Genomic DNA, 20,617 nt, shown 5'->3' with positions numbered 1-20,617 from the left:
TGTGCTAAGCTAGATCCCAAGGACACCAAAATGAGTCAGGTTTAGACTCTGCCTTCACAGGATTTGTGGTGAAGCAGGAGAGACACGAACAAATACAATGCAGTGAGGTAAGGATAGTAACAGATGCATGCGCTTGGTACAGGCTTCTTCCCTGACTTATTTTGCTAATTTCTCCAGAATTATTTTCTTGGACTTGGAAAACAATTTTTCCTAGGTAGGAGAGGGATGACTTCACACAAAAGTGACACACAACTGGGTGATAAATGAACAAACAGGGACTTGACAGGAGAAAAAGAGAGTGAAAAACATTGTGCCAATTTATCTTCAAGATGACCACCACCAATTCCTACCCAGTTTGGACAAGCAAGCTAATGTTATATTTAAAGGTGGAGTCTACATTTCCAGGCCTTTGAATCTGGGCTGGCCTGGGACTGCTTTAAGCAAAAGAATATGGCAGATGCTCAGAGATCCTGAAGGCTTGGTCTTAAGAAGCCCCATAGCTTTCTCCTGGGTCTCTTAGAATGCACACTCATTGGGAAGCCAGGTGCCATGTAAGAAGTCCACCTTCTCTGAGACTGCCATGCTGTGAGGAAGCCCAAACACCCCGAGAGGTCAAGTGGAGAGAGGGAAGGAAATGCCTAACCAGCCCCAAGCAGTTCTAGTCATCCTAGCCTGGATGCCACGCACGAGTAAAAAGTCCTCAGCCATCATCTGACTTCAGCTACCGGAGGGACCCCGAGTGAGAATCGCTGAACTGAGCCTGGGTTAATAATAAATTATTGTGTTAAGCCATCAAGTTTTGGGATGGTTTGTTACGCAGCAATAGACAGCCAAGACAGACATTCTAGCTCTCCACAGAGAATGTGCAAAGTGATAGACGGTGAAATTACAGAGTATTTCAAAGCTCTATAATTGCAGCTGATATGGCCAGTACTTAAAACATGATAGAGAGAGATAAGATTGGAAAGGAAAGTAACAGCTAGATCATGGAACAGCTGGTATGCACGCTAACAAGCTTTGACTTTACTCTCTCGGTCATGGGAGTCACGGAAGGGTTTTAAACAAGGGAGTGACTTGGTTCAATGTGATTTCAAAAAGAGCATCTTGCCGAGGATTCAGAAAAAGGCAAACCAGAGGCCCCAAGATCAGCTGGGAGGCAGCTGACATGGTCAAGGTGGGAGGAGCTCAAGGTAATGGAGGGAAAGGGACAGGTTAGGCAAAGTAGCAAATGAGGGCATTTCCTGGTGCACATTTTCAGATGGCTTTTTCCTAAGCTGGCTCACTCAGTGGGAAGCCAGCTACCATGTAAGAAGTCCGCCTTCTAGGATGGCTGGAACTCCTTGGGGCTGGCTAGGCATTTCCTTCCCTCCCTCCACTTGACCCCTCTATGGGGCTATTTGGGCTTCCTCATAGCATGGCAGTCTGCAATGACAGATTGGGGCTGAGCTCTCCCTACTTGCCTGCCTTATCTCTCTTTCTTCTGCCTGATGCCACATGCTTGCCACGTGGCCCTCTGTGCTTAGGGAAGTGCAGTTATCTCCAAAGAATGAAATGACACCAACTAGACACAAGAAGGCTGAACCATGAACATGAACACCATTGAGTCCAGCACCCATCAAAGCCAAGTAAAGCCACAGGCCTGCAGGCAGTTATGTCACAACTGCAGGAGAGAAGAGAACAAGCATTCGTGCTGACCCACAGGATGCTCTCTGTCGGCTTCCAGAGCTTCTCTGGCAGATACCTGGACTTCCGGCAGAAAAGGAATAAATGTTCCTCTGGTACCCAAACGACTCCAAATAAGCTCCCATTCAACCACACAATTTTTTTAACCAACTTGCTCCCCCGACCCTTCCATCTCCCTCCAGAGAAACACACTGGTAGTTTCATTAAATGAGAGCAATATCTTGTATTGCTCTCTGTTAGTTTTCCAAGTTGTGCTTGGCTATATTCTCAGATCTACTGGTCCACTCAACAGCCCCCTGGGTTATAAGGACAGGCCAAACAGAGAAGAGATATTTATCTAAAGTTAAGTAGAGAGCAGATTTATGACCTAGAAGTCAAAGAGCTCTCCTAAAGGAGAGGCTGCATTATTTATCTGCTTATTGCCTCAATTCACTAGAAATGCACCGATTTGTCCAATGGCCCCTGGGCGCAGGTCCAGAGCACAAATACAATCATAGCATCAAATAAGAAACAGCAGATTCAAAGGCAGAATCTTCCGCAAGGGAGAGGAGGGCAAGTGAGGCTGAGCAGCCACCAAGGATAACAGGTTTAATAGCAGGTTTAATAGGTGCTTTCCCAAGCTAGTGCGTGCATATGTGCGCGCGCACACACACACACACGGTGATCCATCATGCTGCCCTGCCTGCCACCTGCCACTCTGCATTCCTTCTCCTTCTCCCAGCACAAGAGGAATGCTGGGCTTTGATGAGGGAGTTGGAACTGATTTGCTGAGAGACCACGCTCACATGCAGCTCTGCTCCTATTCATCCTACCTGGTGACAGGTATGAGGGAGCTCAGAATTCCAGGCATTGGGCCAGGGTGAGAATCAGTTGGGAGGACCTGTCTCTGTTTAAAATGAAATTCAGATCAAATAAACCAACGCATGGCCAAACCGGCTGCATTTGAATCCTGGCTATCACCTCCTACTTGGGTGATTCTGGGTGAATTGTTTCATTTCCCTCTGCCTCACCTTCTCCATTTGTAAAGTGGAGATAATAACACCTAACTTACAGAGTTGTCATTATCAGCACGAACGCACTGGAGAACACGGCCCCGAGCAGGCACTCAATGAAGGACCCCAGCAGCAAGTGTGGGCTGGTCCCGAATGCGGCAGGGGAGGATTCACCGAGCACGTGCTGTCTCCTGTGTTAGAACAACAGCTCAAGAGGGAACGAGAGTCCAGGAAAATAATTCTGGAGAAAGTGTGAAAAGGAGTCTGGGAAGAAGAAAAAAGAAAGACAGAGGAGGCTTGGGACTACCTGGAATTCCCTACAGAGTCTTGCTTAAAAGCACGCCAGATCACTAGACGCTTGTATAGGCCCTACAAACACCGTTCCAGAGTTACACACAGACAGGAGAAAGGAGGTCTTCAAGGGGCTAAAGTAATGAGGGAGAATCATGGTAATTATCTGAAGAGACAAGCGAAGTAAAGCAGATGCGTGAACCAACAAGAGGCATTTAAAGTGAGAAAGAGAGGTTCAAAAGCCTATATTCAGTCTCTGAAGTAAAGGGAAAAACAGAAACTGGAGAGAAAGTGGCTGAAAATAAAGCCGGAGAGAAGGCAAGTGAAATGAAACTCTTCCAAAGGCCAAGACAGGGAGGGATGCCTTCCCCTCTGGGAAAGTTGTTCCTGTTCTGGAAGATCCATGTGGCTGAAAGGAAGGAGCCTTTCTTGAGCTCATATTGGCGATCACGTGGACAGCAGTCCTCCCCAGGGAGCTGAGCAGGGACTGAGAGGCAGCTGGGGTGACAGGCCCCCAGGGCAATGAGGGGTTAAGCCAGTATTCTGTGGGATCACTGCCAGGGATGCACCGAAAAGGCAGCTCTTTGGGGAGACAGGCGACTATTGAAATATATGGGAACTGCATTTGGAAGAAAAGAAGAGGCAGGGCGAGAGCTGACGTCAGGTCCCTAAGTCCTTGTGCTGGTGAAGCGCCATGTGATTCAAGGGGAATTAGAGGCGCTCTGCTTCCTGATATTTGCTGATCTAGAAAAAACATTTCATGGCCAGGCACGGTGGCTCACGCCTGTAATTCCAGCACTTTGGGAGGCCAAGGTGGGTGGATCACAAGGTCAGGGGTTCGAGACCAGCCTGACCAATATGGTGAAACCCCATCCCTACTAAAAATACAAAAATTAACCGGGTATGGTGGTGGGCACCTGTAGTTCCAGCTACTCAGGAGGCTGAGGCAGGAGAATTGCTTGAATCTGGGAGGCAGAGGTTGCAGTGAGCCAAGATTGCGCTACTGCACTCCAGCCTGGGCGACAACAGAGTGAGACTCCATCTCAAAACAAAAAAAGAAAAAAACATTTCATTAGAAGTCAGGAGATCGGGGTCTAGACTGTGGCCTTCGGCAAGTTTCCTGGGATAGGAAGGGGGAACATTCAGACATTCATTGTGCTAGGTAGTTGCTACTCAACAACTTCCCATGCATTATGTCATTTAGTTCTTTCTTTTTTTTTTTTTTTTTGAGACGGAATCTTGCTCTGTTGCCCAGGCTGGAGTGCAGTGGTGCGCTCTTGGCTCACTGCAAACTCCACCTCCCAGGTCCAAGTGATACTCCTACCTTAGTCTCCCCAGTAGCTGGGACTACAGGCATGTGCCACCACCCTGGATAATTGTTATATTTTTCGTAGAGACGGGGTTTCACCATATTGTCCAGGCTGGTCTTGAACTCCTGACCTTGTGATCTGCCCGCCTCAGCCTCCCAAAGTGCTGAGATTACTGGCATAAGCCACTGTGCCCAGCCTATGTCATCTAGTTCTTTACCAACCCTAGGAAATAGTATTAATACCTGTTTATAGATAAGGTGTGGCCAACTGTTCACAAAGATAGCCACAGTAATATCTGACCCTTGGGGTACTCCCTTACTGCACTGATGCTAGATGTGGCCTTATGACTTATGTTGGCCACTGGGTCAACAACAATGTGACATATGCAGAGATTGGAACATTACCTGCACATTGGAGTCAGTCTGTTCTTGTATAAGTGCTTGAACTCTTCTGCCAACATGTGAACAAGCCCCACTCAACCTCCTGGATGATGAGTGTCACATGGCCAAGTCATTACTGATACCCCAAGTATGTGAATATGACTATTCTAAGCCATCTGGGCCCAGCCAAGTCACCCAGAAGCCCATGGACATATGAATGAACCCAGAAAAGATCAGCCGCACCAGCCTAGACCAGAATAATGGCCCTGCTAACCCACATAATCTTCTGAGAAATATTTAATGTCTTTAAGTCGCTAAACTGTTGGGCTATTTGTTACACAGTGAAGCTAACTGATACATGGGAGGATTGAGGATCAAAGACATTAAATGACTTTTAAAATCACTTAGGTATGAATGGAGGCTCTTTCACCATATTGTGCTTCTTTCCAGCTTCTCCAGCTAGAGCTGGAGATATATTAAATCTGAAATACATGCTTTGAGCCTACCAGCACTGCCTGTTTAGGGGACATCTCCTGCAGGCCTTTCCTAGGCTATTTCCAGGATTTATGGGAACAATTCTTTCCCAGCCCAAGTGCTTATCTTAAACCAGGCCCTACAAAGTAGCCTGCCTACCATCTGTCTTCTCCATCTTTGGAGCGCTGACCCTCAGTGTCTCAGGTACTCTTCATCCGATGAGTCTGTAAAACTTGTTGGAGAGTGCTGAAAGAAAGGAGGATATAGAAGTGGTAAGTCTCATTAGAGTTCAAATAAGTACTGGGGAAACACAGCACTAAAGAAAGTATCACTCATTCCTGCCTTTCTCCCAGGGTGCGCATGAGCCCACAGCCCTTCCAAGGAGGAAGATTAAAAACCTGTACACATTTCTAGAGCCCAGTGCTGGGTTTTCTTCATGGAATATTAGCAATAGTTGACACGAAAGGAAGTATTTGGTCCAGTCGTCTCACTTGGTAGATGAGGAAACTGAGGCTGAGGAGTTCATTGCTCTTAGGTCTCTCAGAATATTCGTGAAGGTGCTAGTATCAGACCCAGGCTTTTGATACCAGGACGGGGCTCTTTCTATAATCTCAAGAGTTGAAATCTACCTATCTCCATCCTGGGAAGAGACTTATAGTCCATTTTGTGAAAAAGCTGGAATCAGGGTACCTGTAAATGATATGTGACATGTCAATCAGACAGAAGACAGAGATGAGATAATTGCGAGTACTGACAGGGAGCTGATACTTAGAGGTGATTTCTAACCATGGGTGGAACAAGGGGAAGTTCAACCTGGGTGGCCCGAAGACATGGGTAACTATTCAAGCAGAATATTGCCCTGGCCCTGAATTAGTGTGCCTTGAGGTTTGACCATAAATTCTCCCCAAAGTTTTAATCCATTCCCAGGACTCTTTCTTCAAATGGTAAACATCCTAGCTCCTGCCCCCATCACAATAAATCACCCAGGAAATTGGCTTTTTATGATGGTAACGCCACATACATCAGAATAGTGAATTATCTGTAACACCGCAGCAGTGGAAGCAGGGTTGTTTTAGGAATTCCAATGTGCTTGACAACACGAACTCCAGACAAGGAAAGTGAACAGGGATGAGGGAAGGACTGGGGGAAACTGAGAAAGAAAAGGATGATGGGTGGCCCCCAGAAAACAAGGATAGAAAAAGGGGGACAAACAAATAACTGGAGAAGAGGACCGGAAAATGTGAGCTTGTCAAATAAGAGGGAAATGCCAAAGTTTGCCCACCAGGAAATTCAGCATCATTTCTTCCTGTGAGTGCTGCTTCTACCTCATCCCCTCCAGCCTGTGTGCCAAGCAGCTGCCAGCGGGGCCTTGCCCTGTACAGGTGGATGGAGCCCCAAAGGGCAGGCATGTTTTCTAGAAGCAGAGACACTCCTTGCAGAAGGATTGGCACACTGAGTACCTTGTGTACCTCCGGGGCAGCAAGCAGTGCACCAGCACATCCTGCGGGGCTGACCTGGGGAAGCAAAGAGCTAGAGAAGTCAGGGACAAGGGAACTGAGAGCGTAGATGGTCCCGCAGAGGCTGAGAGTGGCCAACAAGGAGGCAGACAGTGGAGAGGTGTGGAAGCTTCTAACCTGGGGTGAGGGAGGCTGGCCTTTGTTATAAAGAGAACGCTCCCAGGCAGAGAACGCTGCTGCCTCTCTCGCCACCCCAGCTCTGCAGTCTGTAGCAGGTGATGCCACACGGAGGAGGCAGCAGCAGGGGAAGCTTGCAGAAGAAAAGAGCGAGGTGGCAAACCCTAAGCTTGGCCGTTTGTCTCCACCATCAAAGCCTCTCCTGCTCCCGCTCCCCCTCCCTCTCACCCCTGTAACATTACTGAGCAACAGGCGTAGCTGGGAGTACATGCATTCATGAATTATCTCATGCAATCTTCATGCAAAGAGGATTATTATTATTCCAATTTTTCAGGGAGAGAGGCTGAGGCTGAGAGAGTTGGCAGGGCTGCTCATGTCACATAAGCAAGTGTTGCAGCAGGATTTGCCCTCAGGTCTAGCCAACTCCATGCCTGGATTGGGAAGAAAAGTGATTTGCAAACATTTAAGTTTGCAAATAAGTCACCCCATAAGTCAGCCCAGTTCCCTGACACTATGACAGATCTCTAGCTCCCCTTGTGAGGGGAAATGCTTCTGACTGGTGCTTCTCTGTCTCTCCCACAGTATACACAGAAAGCCTGTGGGCTTAGAGGAGAACTGCTCTCTTGTAAAGCCTCCTGGGCCAAAGGAGAGCTCTGCTTCTCCAAGGCTGGACACCAGGCAACACAGCTCCTAACTGCAGAGGAGGGAGCCTCCAGGGGGTACAGCTGGACTTTTGGCTACACAAACTCTCATCATCAGCCCAGGGTCTTCAATAGCACACCCAGCCTTTGGTTAGAATTGGGAATTCAGCCCGTCCTGTATCAGACCATATGACTTTAAAGAATTATTCAGCATACATTAGGTCAAATTTCATTAAAAAGAACTCTGTAGGGACCTCTACGATTTCTCCCAGACTAGTTTTCACTAAAATTAATCATTTCAAGGCTATAGAAATGAAGTGGAGCTGACACCCCAACTCTCAAAGGAGAGGGCTCGTCAACTTCTCACTCTAAAGGGCTCATAATACAGGAAGGAAGGAGGGCTCTGTCATGTGCACAAGTCACCACTTCTAGCCCCAACCCCCACCCCCAGCCTTCTCCACTTTCCTCCATGGTCCTAACAGCAGGCATCGTGGAGCTTAGCTAAGAGTTTCCTTCCAATGGGCAGATGCTCGATGTGGTTAGATTAGGTAAAAAATAACTGCCACACCAACACATGCATGCTACCATGTTTGCTATACAATAGAATATGAAAATAGCGTTATGGGACATAGTTCCCTTTTAAAATGGAATTTTGCAAGTCTCTGGAGCATTTAAAGTTTTGGCATAAAGCCATTTCTTTTCTTTCTTTCTTTTTTTTTTTTTTCTGAGATGGAGTCTTACTGTCACCCAGACTGGAGTGCAATGGTGCAATCTCAGCTTACTGCAACCTCCACCTCCGGGTTCAGGCAATTCTCCTGCCTCAACCTCCTGAGTAGCTGGGATTACAGGCAAGTGCCACCATGCCCAGCTAATTTTGTATTTTTAGTAGAAATGGGGTTTCACCATGTTGACCAGGCTAGTCTTGAGCTCTTGACCTCAGGTGATCCACCCGCCTCAGCCTCCCAAAGTGCTGGGATTACAGGAGTGAGCCACTACACCCGACCATAAAGCCATTTCTTACCTATTCTGTTAAGTCGTATCCCCAGTGTTCAGGACCCTTAATTATCTCGTGTTATGATGTTACTTTTCATTTGTTTTTGTTCTATGCCGGGATGGTGGAGTTAGTGACCAACCTCTCTCCATAGCTCACCATATGCTAGATGTTTGGGGCATACATAGCTTGCTTTCTCTCTAGCTCTTCTCCCTACTGGCCTGTAAGCTCGCGAAGCTCAGAATTCTTGCAAGTTTCGTTTCCGAAACTCCCTGTGTCTAACTCATGGCAGACAGTCCATGGTTCTTAAATGAACAAAACAAAAGGGACAAGATTGTCTGTCTTCAAATGAAACCCATAGAAAGAAATTAACATGAGCTAAGCACTTACACTGGGAATCAGCCACTGGGTATAATTTCTCATTTCACCCTCATACAAGCAATTCTAGGAAACGGGAACTTGTCCAAGTTACAAATGAGGAAATTAAGGCACAAAGAGTCCATGTGGCCCATCCAAAGTGACCCAGTTAATTAGGAGCAGGATAGCTTATGTGACGCCATCATTCCCCTGTGCCTTTCCAAGCCCATGGGGCAGTGAAGAGGTGAGGACCAAGGCTGATCATTTAAAATCCAGCAAAGAAGCGGTCACTTGGCAGACAGTGATGATAGTTCACATGCAACTCCCAGGCCAGGCTGGAAATGGTTCCAGCCGGGTCCACCCTCAGTGCCTGGGAGCATGGGTTTCCCCAGGTCAGCCCCACTCCTGCAACATTTACTCTCTCCTCTCCACGCTTACTCCTTTTATGATGCCATTTTCAAGCTCATTTCTAACCTCAAATCCAAATATAAAGAGACCTTCCCTTACTTAGTCTTGAAACAAACCTGGTCTGCACTTTTGTTCTTTTCAATCCTCTTTTTATTCTGCAATAATAAAAATGCGGTATTTCATCCCAGAGCAGGCTGCATGCCAAAATAAATACCACCTTGGATTTCCTTGAAAAGAGAGCTTGGATCAAGTCTCAGCCTCATTGCCACGAGAATTCTTGGAGAATTCAACCTTACAAAGTCAAGTATTTAGCAAGGTAGTACACCAAACAACAACCCTGCCAGCCCTTTGCAAAGACAAAGCACTCTTTCCAAAAGAGGAAAAAAAATCACCCGTACCTCAGACTGATCATGCTAAGATGATGAGAGCGTCCTGTTTCCCCATCCCAGGACCCCAGCCTTTCAAGCATAAACATTCCCCGTGCTAAGAGGCAGGAAGCATCTGACCACTGCTTTAAACATTGAGAGGGCCGAAGCTGGGACACCAGGGGAGGTGAGAAGTACTGAGAAAGATTCTGCTAACCGAGTTCTCCAGCGGGCTCACATCCTGCCAACCGGAGACACAAAGAGATAACTCCTGCTCAGTAAATGACACATTAACACAATCTCACTAACTCCATTCCCACGTTTTTTGCAAGTGTCTGTCATTTTCGTCTGCATTGCAGCAGCTGAATCTGGAGCTTGAAGAAGAAGATAAAACAGTTGGGAGGAATGCTGTGCCCACATTACCTTCCATGGCATCATCCCCCTGCACAGCCCACAGCAGGGAGGACTCATCTCCTTCCCAGAAAGCCAGCTTTGGGCTGCAGGGCCGGAGCCGATCACTCTCCTGCCTTCAGCACAGCCGCGTCTGTTTCGCAGCTGTTAAAGGAGTTGGTCAGGTGATCTGTGACCTTGCTGGAAAAGCAAATACTGACTTCCTTTTTGCTCCCGGGAATAGGTGAGTGGGGTAAGAAAGGAATTCACTGCTCAATAAGCTAAGACTGGATCTTGTAGAAAGAGAAAGAACGTTAAAATCCTTCAGCTGGAAAGTTAGTTCCCAGAGCTGCCATTGCTTTGGAGGAACACAGCTAAAGACATCCAAACAACACACAATCTTCCTTCTTGACTCCTCTGAATCTGGCAGCTCATCTGAGCAGTTGTAATTAATTATGCTTTCCTCCTTCCTCCCTGCAGCTGATGCGGCTCATTAATGAATTTGTTCCTAATGAGGATGTAGCCTCCTTAGAGTTGAAACCCTTCAATAGTGCATCACTTTCATCCTGGCTCAGCTTTAGAAACATCCCTCCCTACCCCCTCCTGGGGACCCTGGACCACACGAAGCCTCTGATCATTAAACGAACGGAAGTCTGTCGGGGCAGAGCCGAGACAGAAACAATGACCAGTAAATTCCTGGGGCTGGACTGGTAGCTCCTCATTCCTGCTGCTCTACCAATTTGCTGCCCTAGGGCACCAAAACACACCCAATTCTGGCAGGAATGGAAAAGCAAGGAAGTACCTGCTGTGACGACCAAATTATTGTTCAGTGGATCCAACTCCAGGCAGGGTTTCTAACTGCAGCGCAGATCAGAGACTCAGAGAGGCGGGGTGTCGGAGCCAGGGAGCAGGCAGCTGCCAGAGGAGCAAGGTTTCAGAGTGTCCTAAGCAGGCACAGTGGAGGGTGTCCCTCCAGCCCAAAGCTGCTGCAGTTCTTGGGAGCAGAGACAGGTGTGAGGTGCAGGCACCAGGCTCCAGGCTCTCCAAACCCCTAGCTATCCCCGGACCTGAAGGAGTGGGGATGGTCCAGAAGGGGCCAGGAGAACGTCTGGGCTCCTTTATGCAGACTCAGTAAAAGGATTAGAGGGACGTTGTTCCTTCACCTCCTGGTGCTCTAACCAAGTGAGGCTATGGCTGGGAAATGAAGCCTCTCAGTAAGACACATCAGATGCAGCTCTGACCTTCACTGACACTGACTGTCCGGATGTGCCTTCCAAGACCAGGGGCAGGTTCCTGTCTAACCCATGCTGAAATTGATGCTGGCAAAGAGTGTCACCCTGAAACGCTGCCTGCATCGAGCCTGGTACACTCGCAAAGCACTTTCTGTCCCATGTCCCAGTTATCCTTGCATCAACACTTGAAGCAGCCAGAACTAGCATAAAGGTGAAGAAAATGAGAGACGGTCTATGTGATTTCCCTTGGGTCATCCGGGAGCAAAGAGCTCTGGGGTAAAGTTCTATGTTCTTCCCATTGCCCTGAATCAAGTTCCTTACTTTTTTGGGAAGATTCTAGAGACTCCTGCTCAAGATAGAGGTTAGGAGACTTTGCAAAGTACTCAGGATGACGTGGTGGTAGGCAAGTCTATGGAATACTAACATGGCTTTTCTCAACTGGTAAAAGTATTTTTCCAATTAACTGAGTACGCAGACCAATCATCAGAATAAAAAAGAATTCAAAATATACCTTGAACTCTAAGGGTATAGAAAAATATACTGAGGAGCAAACCACTTCTCTGATACACTTCAAATGATCATTGACCATCACTTCTAAACTGGCTAGACAATGGCTGGAGGCACACAGCATTCTCTAAGATGCAGATGGAAGAAAAGCCCTCCATGTTACCACATCCAATGCCTTTCCAGCCACCTGCCCTTCCCCTCTGGTCTATCTGTGTGAGCAAGATAAGCACTCTCTTTCCCTCTCCCGGGATAAATTCTTCCTGATCTAGGACAGATAGGTGAGAGGTTTTCCTCCAGAGCCATGCCTTGCCCGCAAGAACCCACATTCTACCTGGAATGCCGTTACATGTTTTCTGCCTGTCCAGTTCCTCTGCTCAGACATCTCCAAGTGCAGTGACCATCCTTCCAGCTGCCACTGTCCCTGTCTGCCTGCTACTACAGCGTGTGGCATATTCTAATTGCTGTTTCTGCATCTGTCTCCTGGCCAACATCACAGGCTAACTGATCCATAAAGTGTGTAAACTTATCTATAATCCCTACAGCTCCAAATACAGACGACCTCTCCAGCCACTTTCTTACATGTCAAGGGAGCACTGTGCTATTCCCACGGCCACCAGGCCTCTTATCAGATTTAAAAAGACTACAGGATGAGGGAAGGGAATATGGGTTGAGTATCTTTTATCTGAAATGCTTGAGACCAGAAGTTTTTTGGATTTCAAATTGTTCTGGATTTTGGAATATTTGCATATACATAATGAGATATCTTAGGAATGGGACCAAGTCTGAAAAGGAAATTTGTCCACGTTTCATATATGCCGTATCACACTGCCTCAAGGTAATTTTAAACATAATATTTGAAATAGTTTTGTGCATGCAACAAAGTTTTGACAGCACTGTGACTGTGACCTGTCACAGGAGGCCAAGTGTGGAATTTCCCACCTATGGTGTCATGTCGGTGCTCAAAACATTTCAGATTTTGGAGCATTTTGGATTTTTGATTTTCAAATTAGTTCTACCTATAGTAGTCCCTGCAGCAGTGCCACCAATAAGCTTGACTCTAAGGCCAGGACAGAAGATACACACACACACACGCGCACACACACACACACACACACACACACATACACACACACATACATACACACACACACATACACTCACACACACACACACACGATGCACCCATCCACACATACACACACCCTCATCACATTCCCTTGACTTCTCCAGACCTCCTCATTCTGGGGAAAGGTTTGGATATTTTGTCCCCTCTAAAATCTCATGTTGAAATGTGACCTCCAATGTTGGAAGTGGGCCTAGTGGGAGGTGTCTGGGTCAAGAGGCTGGATCCTTTTTTTTCTGAGATAAAGTTGCCCAGGCTGCAGTGCAGGGGCACAATCTCGGCTCACTGTCACCTCCACCTCTCAGGTTCAAGTGATTCTCCTGCCTCAGCCTCCTGAGTAGCAGGGACTATAGGCATGCCTGGCTAATTTTTGCATTTTTAATAGAAACAGGGTTTCGCCATGTTGGCCAAGCTGGTCTTGAACTCCTGACCGCAGGTGATCTGCAGGCGGATCCCTCATGAATGACTTGGTGCCCTCCCCACAGTAATGAGTTCTCACTCTCTTAGTTCACACAAGAGCTGGTTGAGCTGGTAAAGGAGCAGGTGTGGCTCCCTCTCTCTCTTGCTCCCTGTGTCATCATGTCACACATCTTTTCCCTGGTTGCTTTCTTTCTTCTTTTTTTTTTTTTTAAATATATTATTATTATTATTTTGAAAGACGGGGTTTCACCATGTTGGTCAGGCTGGTCTCGAACTCCCAACCTCAGGTGATCCGCCCACCTTGGCCTCCAAAGTGCTTGGATTACAGGCATGAGCCACCATGTCTGGACTTCCCTGATTGCTTTCTACCGTGATTGGAAGTTTCCTGGGGCCTCACCAGAAGCAGATGCCAGCATCATGCTTCTTGTACAGCCCGCGGAACCGTGAGCCAAAACAAACCTCTTTTCTTCATAAATTACCCAAGTCTCAGATATTTCTTTATAACAATACAGAATGAACTAACACAGGTTCAGTTCTTGGGCTTAGCATGAGGTGCTGGGATAGGCACTGTGCTCACTGTCTATGTCTCTCAGAGGAGAAGAAATTTTTTTGTCTTGATAACTTACCCAGGATACTCATTTGAACTCATGGTCAAGCAGGGAGGTGAGCAGAACAGGGAAGGTTATCCTGTTTTCCAAATGAGGAAATAGTCTGTTCCCAAGGTTACAGAGAAAAAGAAAAAGAAAAAAAAAGGGCAAAACCTCAACTCAAACCCATATAGTCCGTTTCCCAGTCCAACACTTTTTCTGCTAAACCACACGCTCTGAACCGGGCACGCAGGCAAATCCAGAGGACATGCAAATAGCAGGACACAAGCTTCAGTGCTGGTGCTGTCCAGGCACAAGGTGACCTCACCTTGAGGGAAGGTCATCATGAGAAGTCGCAGCCACTTTCTCTAGAGGAATCTGTGCTTTTGCGGGGGGGGGAGTTCTCCCATGGTTTTGCCATGTCCAGGATACCAGCATCCCCCATCCCTATGCCTCCCTAAGACGTATGTCTTAAGACCGGCAGCCAGCTTTATGCTCCTACCAAGCCCGCAGGCCATCTCCTGAACCAAACACATTTGTCCACAAGAACTTTCCTGACAAGAATCACAGGACTGGAGGGAGGTCTGGCTCCTTTTGCAGTTTAGAAATGCTCAGCTTCTCTGGCCCAGGTCCCTTCAGCCCCATGATGGAAAAGAGATGAACTGTCCAAGTCCAGGAAGCTGGGGACTAGGCCAGAGGGGAAAAGAGGCTCAGCTCTCCGAAGAATGTGCCTTTTATTTAAGCAATCCCTTGGCTTTTGCACTTTACTCAGAAGGGTTAGCGCTTTGATGGGCTGTGTGACTGCACGGGGCTGAGAAGGGCACACTTGTTAAATATTCACACACTTGACTAGAGCCTCTCTGAGCACACTGGTCACAGTCACAGTCATCCCCACAGAATGCAACCTAAATAGGCAGAGAAAGAAATCATGCATGTGAGACCTGTAGGTGCAGCCATCCAGGAGGGAAACCAGCTATTCTAAAGATTGACTCTATAAAGCAGATGTAATTTTCTGAGGGAAGAAACTGGGCCAGTGGTAGGCAGAGGGGAGGCTGCACTAACCGGTGGAAAACGCTCCTCGGGGGGAAAAAAGGCATTAGACTTGCAGGGATGAAGACCTCCACTCCGCACCTCTTTCTTCATTTAGACGCTTCCAAAGTGCTCTTAGTCCTTGACTTAAACATACCATAAAATCAAACTGCCAACTGCCAAACGAGGAAGGGGCACAAGCAGGCAATTAATCAAAGAAGAAACACAAACAGTTAATGTTTGAGAAATGCATAACCTCACAAATTAATAATAAAAAAGGTGGCAGCTCAGTCTTGACGTGCCATACCCTGCCATGAGCCAGGCGCTCTGGTCCAACCCAAACAGCATGCTATTCCCAGAAAGACTCTGCCGGGCTTGTCTGACCCGCCTTATTCTGTTGTTGTTGTTCTGTTATGTTTTGTTTCAGGCTTTTAGCACCGGAAGCCATGGGTTTTAGTCTCTGTCTCTAGTGGTAAGCGGAAAAGAGGGATGAGGAAAGGGCTTTACTGACATAACCAGAAACAGAATCTGAGAACCCGTGACTGCATTCTCTCCCTTGGACAGCCCCTGCGTACTGTTACTTCTATTGTCCAAGGTCAAGGCAGAGGCATCGAGACCATCAGAGCCAAGATTAGAATCCGTGTTTTTCGATGTTAATAGGCTGCTCTTAACCATGGTACAGCAGACTCTCTTACGAGTTAGAAAAATATTTTTTGAAAAGAAAGATCATCCTCAGTGTTGATGAGGAGGGGACACACCCTCTCCAGAAGATCACAGCAGAGTGGGGGCAGCTGTAGCCAAGAGAGGAACTACAGGCTGTGGCAATGCCTCCGAGCACACCACAAGGATCTCCCAGCACACTGCCTGCGTGTCTAATGGCATTGTCTAGTTTGTACATGTGCACAGGGGAATTCAAAATCAAACACAGCAAATACAATGGTGAAGAGAGAAGAAGACAAAAAAGGTCATAATCACATGTGATTTCTTTTCTTGGTGGTCTAGGAATCATCACTATTTTTTTTTTTTTTTGAGACGGAGTTTTGCTCTTGTTGCCCAGGCTGGAGTGCAGTGGTGTGATCTTGGCTCACTGCCACCTCCGCCTCCCAGGTTCAAGTGATTCTCCTGCCTCAGCCTCCCAAGTAGCTGGGATTATAGGCATTCGCCACCATACCCAGCTAATTTTGTGTTTTTAGTAGAGACAGGGTTTCTCCATGTTGGTTACGCTGGTCTCGAACTCCTGACCTCAGATGATCCACTCACCTTGGCCTCCCAAAGTGCTGGGATTACAGGCGTGAGCTGCCGCGCCCGGCCTGGAATCATCACTATTATGATGTATTCTTGGAAAATAAGAAATAAATTATTTGGGGGTAAAGAGATGGGAAGTCAACATAATTCTGCCTCCTGGCTACAGCAATTTTCATGTTCACCTATTTTGTATATTTAACAGAATAGAAGGGCAAATTCTACAGTGGACTTACAGCCTGGGCTCCAAGTCAAGTAGTAGCTGAACTCCCAGCCCTGCCACTGACTGACTGCAGAGCCTTGCTCAAATTCCTGAACCTCCCTGTGCCTCAGTTGCCTTGCTTGTAAAATAGGACTAGTAGTAGAATTTCCTATAAGTCATGGAGCTGTCAGGAAGATGAAACAGGATGACAATACACGCAAACCACTTAGAACAGAGTCTGGCATATAGTCCTGTTCAATGAGTAAATGCATTAGTTTTTTTTTAATATAATAGTAGAAATTCAATTACGAATCCAATTTTGTATTCAAAATTCTATTATACAACCATTTTTAAAAGTATTGTTTGACCTGCTTTGTAATGATTTACTATAAATGGCTATATAAACCTCCATTGACTTGCACCTTATTTTCCAAACCCCTCCCTACAGGGGGTCATGCCACCTCCTGTTGAATTCTCCCTCTAATGCTACCACATCAGCCAGCCTGGCAGGCGGTCCTCACGCAGGTCTCCAGGGAAGACCCCATTTCCAGGTGGCTGGATCTCAGCCTCACGGGCTTTGAGGTAAGACAGGCCAGGTTCAAATCCTGGCTGTGTGACCCTGGGCAAATGTCCTTATTCAAAAAGAGCACAGCTCGGTACACTGTGTCAAGACCGCAGGGGACAAGGTCTGCAAAGTGCTTGTGCTCGTGCCCAGGATATAATAAACACTCAATACATTTGGCTACGATTACTTTTTAAAACCCACAATGTGAAGCAAGGAAAGAGCAAGGATCATGTTTGTTTTCTTTCTCACCCCATTTTTAACACTTAGCATGATGGGAACTCAATAAAAATGTGTTGAGTCAACAAATAAATAAATGGAGGGATGGATGGGTAAATGGATCAGCGACTATTCGAGCTGGAAAGGATTTTTTAAACAGCTTTATTGAAATATAATCTACATACCATATAATTTATCCATATAAATTGTACAATCCAATAGTTGCAGTATATTTAGAGTTACACAAACATCACCACGATCTAATTTTTTAAATTGCGGTAAAATATACAGGGCACAATATTTATTATTTTACCCACTGAATGTACAATTTAGTGGCATTAAATGCATTCACAGTGTTGTGTAACCATCATCATCATCACTACTTATTTTTTTTTTTTTTGAGACAGAGTCTCACTCTGTCACCCAGGCTGGAGTACAATGGCACGATCTCAGCTCACTGCAACCTCTACCTCCCATGTTCAAGCAATTCTCATGCCTCAGCCTCCTGAGTAGCAGAGATTACAGGTGTGTGCCACCATGCCTGGCTAATTTTTTTTATATCTAGTAGAGACAGGGTTTCACCATGTTGGCCAGGCTGGTCTCAAACTCCTGTCCTCAGGTGATACTCCCACCTCAGCCTCCCGAAGTGCTGGGATTACAGGCGTGAGCCACTGCACCTGGCCAATCATCACTATCTAGACCCAAAACTTTTTCATTATCTCCAACTTGAACTCTGTACCCATTAAACAATAACTCCCCATTCCCTCCTGCCCCCAGCACCTGCAAACTTCTTTTCTACTTTCTATGTCTATGAATCTGCCTATACTAGATACCTGATATAAGTGGAACCATCTAATATTTGTTCTTCAGGTCTGGCTTATTTCACTTAGCATATTTCCAAGATGCGTTCAAGTTGCAACACATATCAAAATTTGCTCCATTTTTAAGGCTGAATAATATCCCATTGTTATGGAATAACATTTGTTTATCCATTCATCTGTGATGGGCACATGCTTGCTTCCACCTTCTGGCTATTGCGAATAATAGTGGGTTCTTGGTGTACCAGTATCTATTCTAGTCCCTGCTTTCAATTCTTTTGGATATATACCTAGGAGTGGAATTGCTGGATCATACCATAATTCTATGTTTAACTTTTTGAGAAACGACCAACCTGTTTCCCACAGCAGCTGCACTATTTTACATTCCCACCGTGATGCATGAGAGTTCCAATTTATTTATTTGAGATGGAGTCTTGCTCTGTTGCCCAGGCTGGAGTGTAGGGGCTCAATCTCGGCTCACTGCAACCTCCACCTCCCGGGTTTGAACAATTCTCCCACCTCAGCCTCCTGAATAGCTGACACTACAGGCATGTGCCACCATGCCCAGCTAATTTTTGTATTTTTGGTAAAGATGAGGTTTCATCATGTTGGCCAGGCTTGTCTTGAATTCCTGACCTCAAGTGATCCACCCGTCTCGGCTTCCAGTGTGCCGGGATTACAGGCATGAGCCCCTGAGCTCGGCCATTCCAATTTCTCTATGCTCTCGCCAGCACCTCGCTTGTGTTTAGTTGTTTTAAGTTATAGCTATCCTAGTAGGTGTAGTAGGTATGAATTGGTATCTCATTGTGGTTTTGATTTGCATTTCCCTAATGACTAATAATGTTGCCTATCTTTTTCATGTGCATATTAGTTTTTGTAAATAATCTTTGGAGAAATGTTCATTCAAGCTCTTTTTGCCCATTTTTGAATTGGCTTGTTTGTTTGTTGTTGTTGTGTTGTACAAGTTGTTCACATACTCAGGATATTAACCTTTTATCAGATATATGATTTGCAAATAATTTCTTCTTGGTATATTTTGCAATAATCTTGCATATGGTGTAAGATAAGCATCCAGCTTCATTCTTTTGTATAATTTAATTAACTAATTAATTATTTCAGATAGGGTCTCACTCTGTTGCCCAGGCCAGAGTGCAGTGGTGCAATCATAGCCCACCACAGGCTCAAACTCCTCGGTTCTGCAATCCTCTCACCTCAGCCTCCTGAGTAGCTGGCACTACAGGTGCGTATCATCACGTCCACCTAATTTTTTTTGTTTGTTTTTGAGATGGAGTCTCTCCCTGTTGCCCAGGCTGGAGTGCAATGGCATGATCTCGGCTCGCCACAATCTCTGCCTCCCGGGTTCAAGAGATTCTCCTGCCTCAGCCTCCTAAGTAGCTGGGATGACAGGTGTGTAATCCTGGCTAATCTTGCATTTTTAGTAGAGATGGGGTTTCACCGTGTTGGTCAGGCTGGTCTCAAACTCCTGACCTCAAGTGATCAGCCCGCCTCAGCCTCCCAAAGTGCTGGGATTATAGGCGTGAGCCACCACGCCCGGCCCCACGTAATTTTTAAACTTTCGTATCGATGAGGTCTTGCTATGTTGCCCAGGCTGGTTTCAAACTCCAGACCTCAAGCAATCCTCCAACCTTGGCTTCCCAAAGTGCTGGGATTATAGGTGTGAGCTACCATACCCAGACAGCTTTATTCTTTTGCATGTGAATGTTCAGTTTTCGCAGCACTATTTGTTGAAAAGATCACCATCTATTTTCACCACCCCAAAAAGAAACGCCCTACTCATTAGCAGTTATTCCCTATTCCCTCCCTTCCACTCCCCATTCCCTCCCAGCCCCAGGAAACCGTGAATTTACTTCTTCTCTGAATAGATTTGCTGATTGTGGACATTGTTGTAAATTGAATCACACAAAATGGTCTTTTGTGACTAGCTTCTTTCACTTAACATGATGTTTTCAAGATTCACAAGACCTAAAAAGGATTTTTTCAGGTCATCTAATCTAACCCTGTTTTCAATATCACAGAGTACCTTGGTAATAGAGTCCATACACAGGCCCGTTCTGTGTTTTCTGCCTCTCCATCAAGGTTTTAAGTCTGCCTTTACATGGTGCCACTTGACTAGACCACTATTTCCCCATATTACCTCTTGTTCAAATCTTACCCATTCCTCTCACTGGACCCCATCTCCCCCAGGAAGCCATCTGGAGAGCCCATTCAGGTGTAATTCTCTATCTCTGAAATCCTATAGTAAACAATTACTCTTTAATAGATGTGAGGCCACATGGGATTAGGAATCCAATTTCTAAGTATAAAAGCCTTCCTCCAGTTGAGAAGGACAAACCTCTACCTTCATGGGAAGTGAACACTGAAAGGCTTCAGAAAATCTCAGTTTGATATATCTGGACATGTTTTGGATCACCTCCTTTACACAAGGAAATCAGCTGATCATGACAGATTTGTCAGCCTGCCGGACCGGGTAGTGGCAAAAGTCAGCTTTGGAATCCAACAGACACGGGTTCAAGTGCTACTTTTCCTATATATTGAGACCTTGGGCAAGTTAACTAACTTGTTTTGTGGTCCCTATCTTGTCCTGACATCCACCTTTGTCACTGATAATTGTCTAATGCTTCTTGCTAGACTGAAATCTCCCTGATGGCAAGAATCAAGCCTTCTTCCTCTGGGCCTTTCACAGTTCCCAGATATCTCATAATAGGGCCCTAGAAATGCCCCTGCTATTCTGTGTCTCAA

At 46.2% G+C, this 20,617-nt stretch overlaps 1 protein-coding gene across 2 annotated transcripts in view; it reads right to left on the bottom strand.

The window, feature by feature from the left end:
* The window catches only part of KANK4 (KN motif and ankyrin repeat domains 4), an 89,828-nt gene that overhangs the window by 41,161 nt on the left and 28,050 nt on the right, over window positions 1-20,617 (bottom strand). The window contains exons 1-2 of one of the 2 annotated variants that reach the window (XM_032296808.1): window positions 9,950-12,718; window positions 5,290-5,376 (exon numbers count right to left, since the gene is read on the bottom strand). In XM_032296808.1, the coding sequence (XP_032152699.1) occupies window positions 5,290-5,305 (16 nt within the window). In that variant the 5' untranslated portion in view covers window positions 5,306-5,376; window positions 9,950-12,718. Of the gene's footprint in view, window positions 1-5,289; window positions 5,377-9,949; window positions 12,719-20,617 lie in introns of those variants that run through there. The other variant, XM_032296807.1, reaches the window with a different exon arrangement.

This window comes from Sapajus apella, unplaced genomic scaffold, assembly GCF_009761245.1.
Source record: "Sapajus apella isolate SASKATOON/1434 unplaced genomic scaffold, GSC_monkey_1.0 scaffold36, whole genome shotgun sequence".
Taxonomy (NCBI): domain Eukaryota; kingdom Metazoa; phylum Chordata; class Mammalia; order Primates; family Cebidae; genus Sapajus; species Sapajus apella.
Note: the sequence above shows the minus strand (reverse complement) of the source record. Positions and strands in the feature narration are given on the sequence as shown.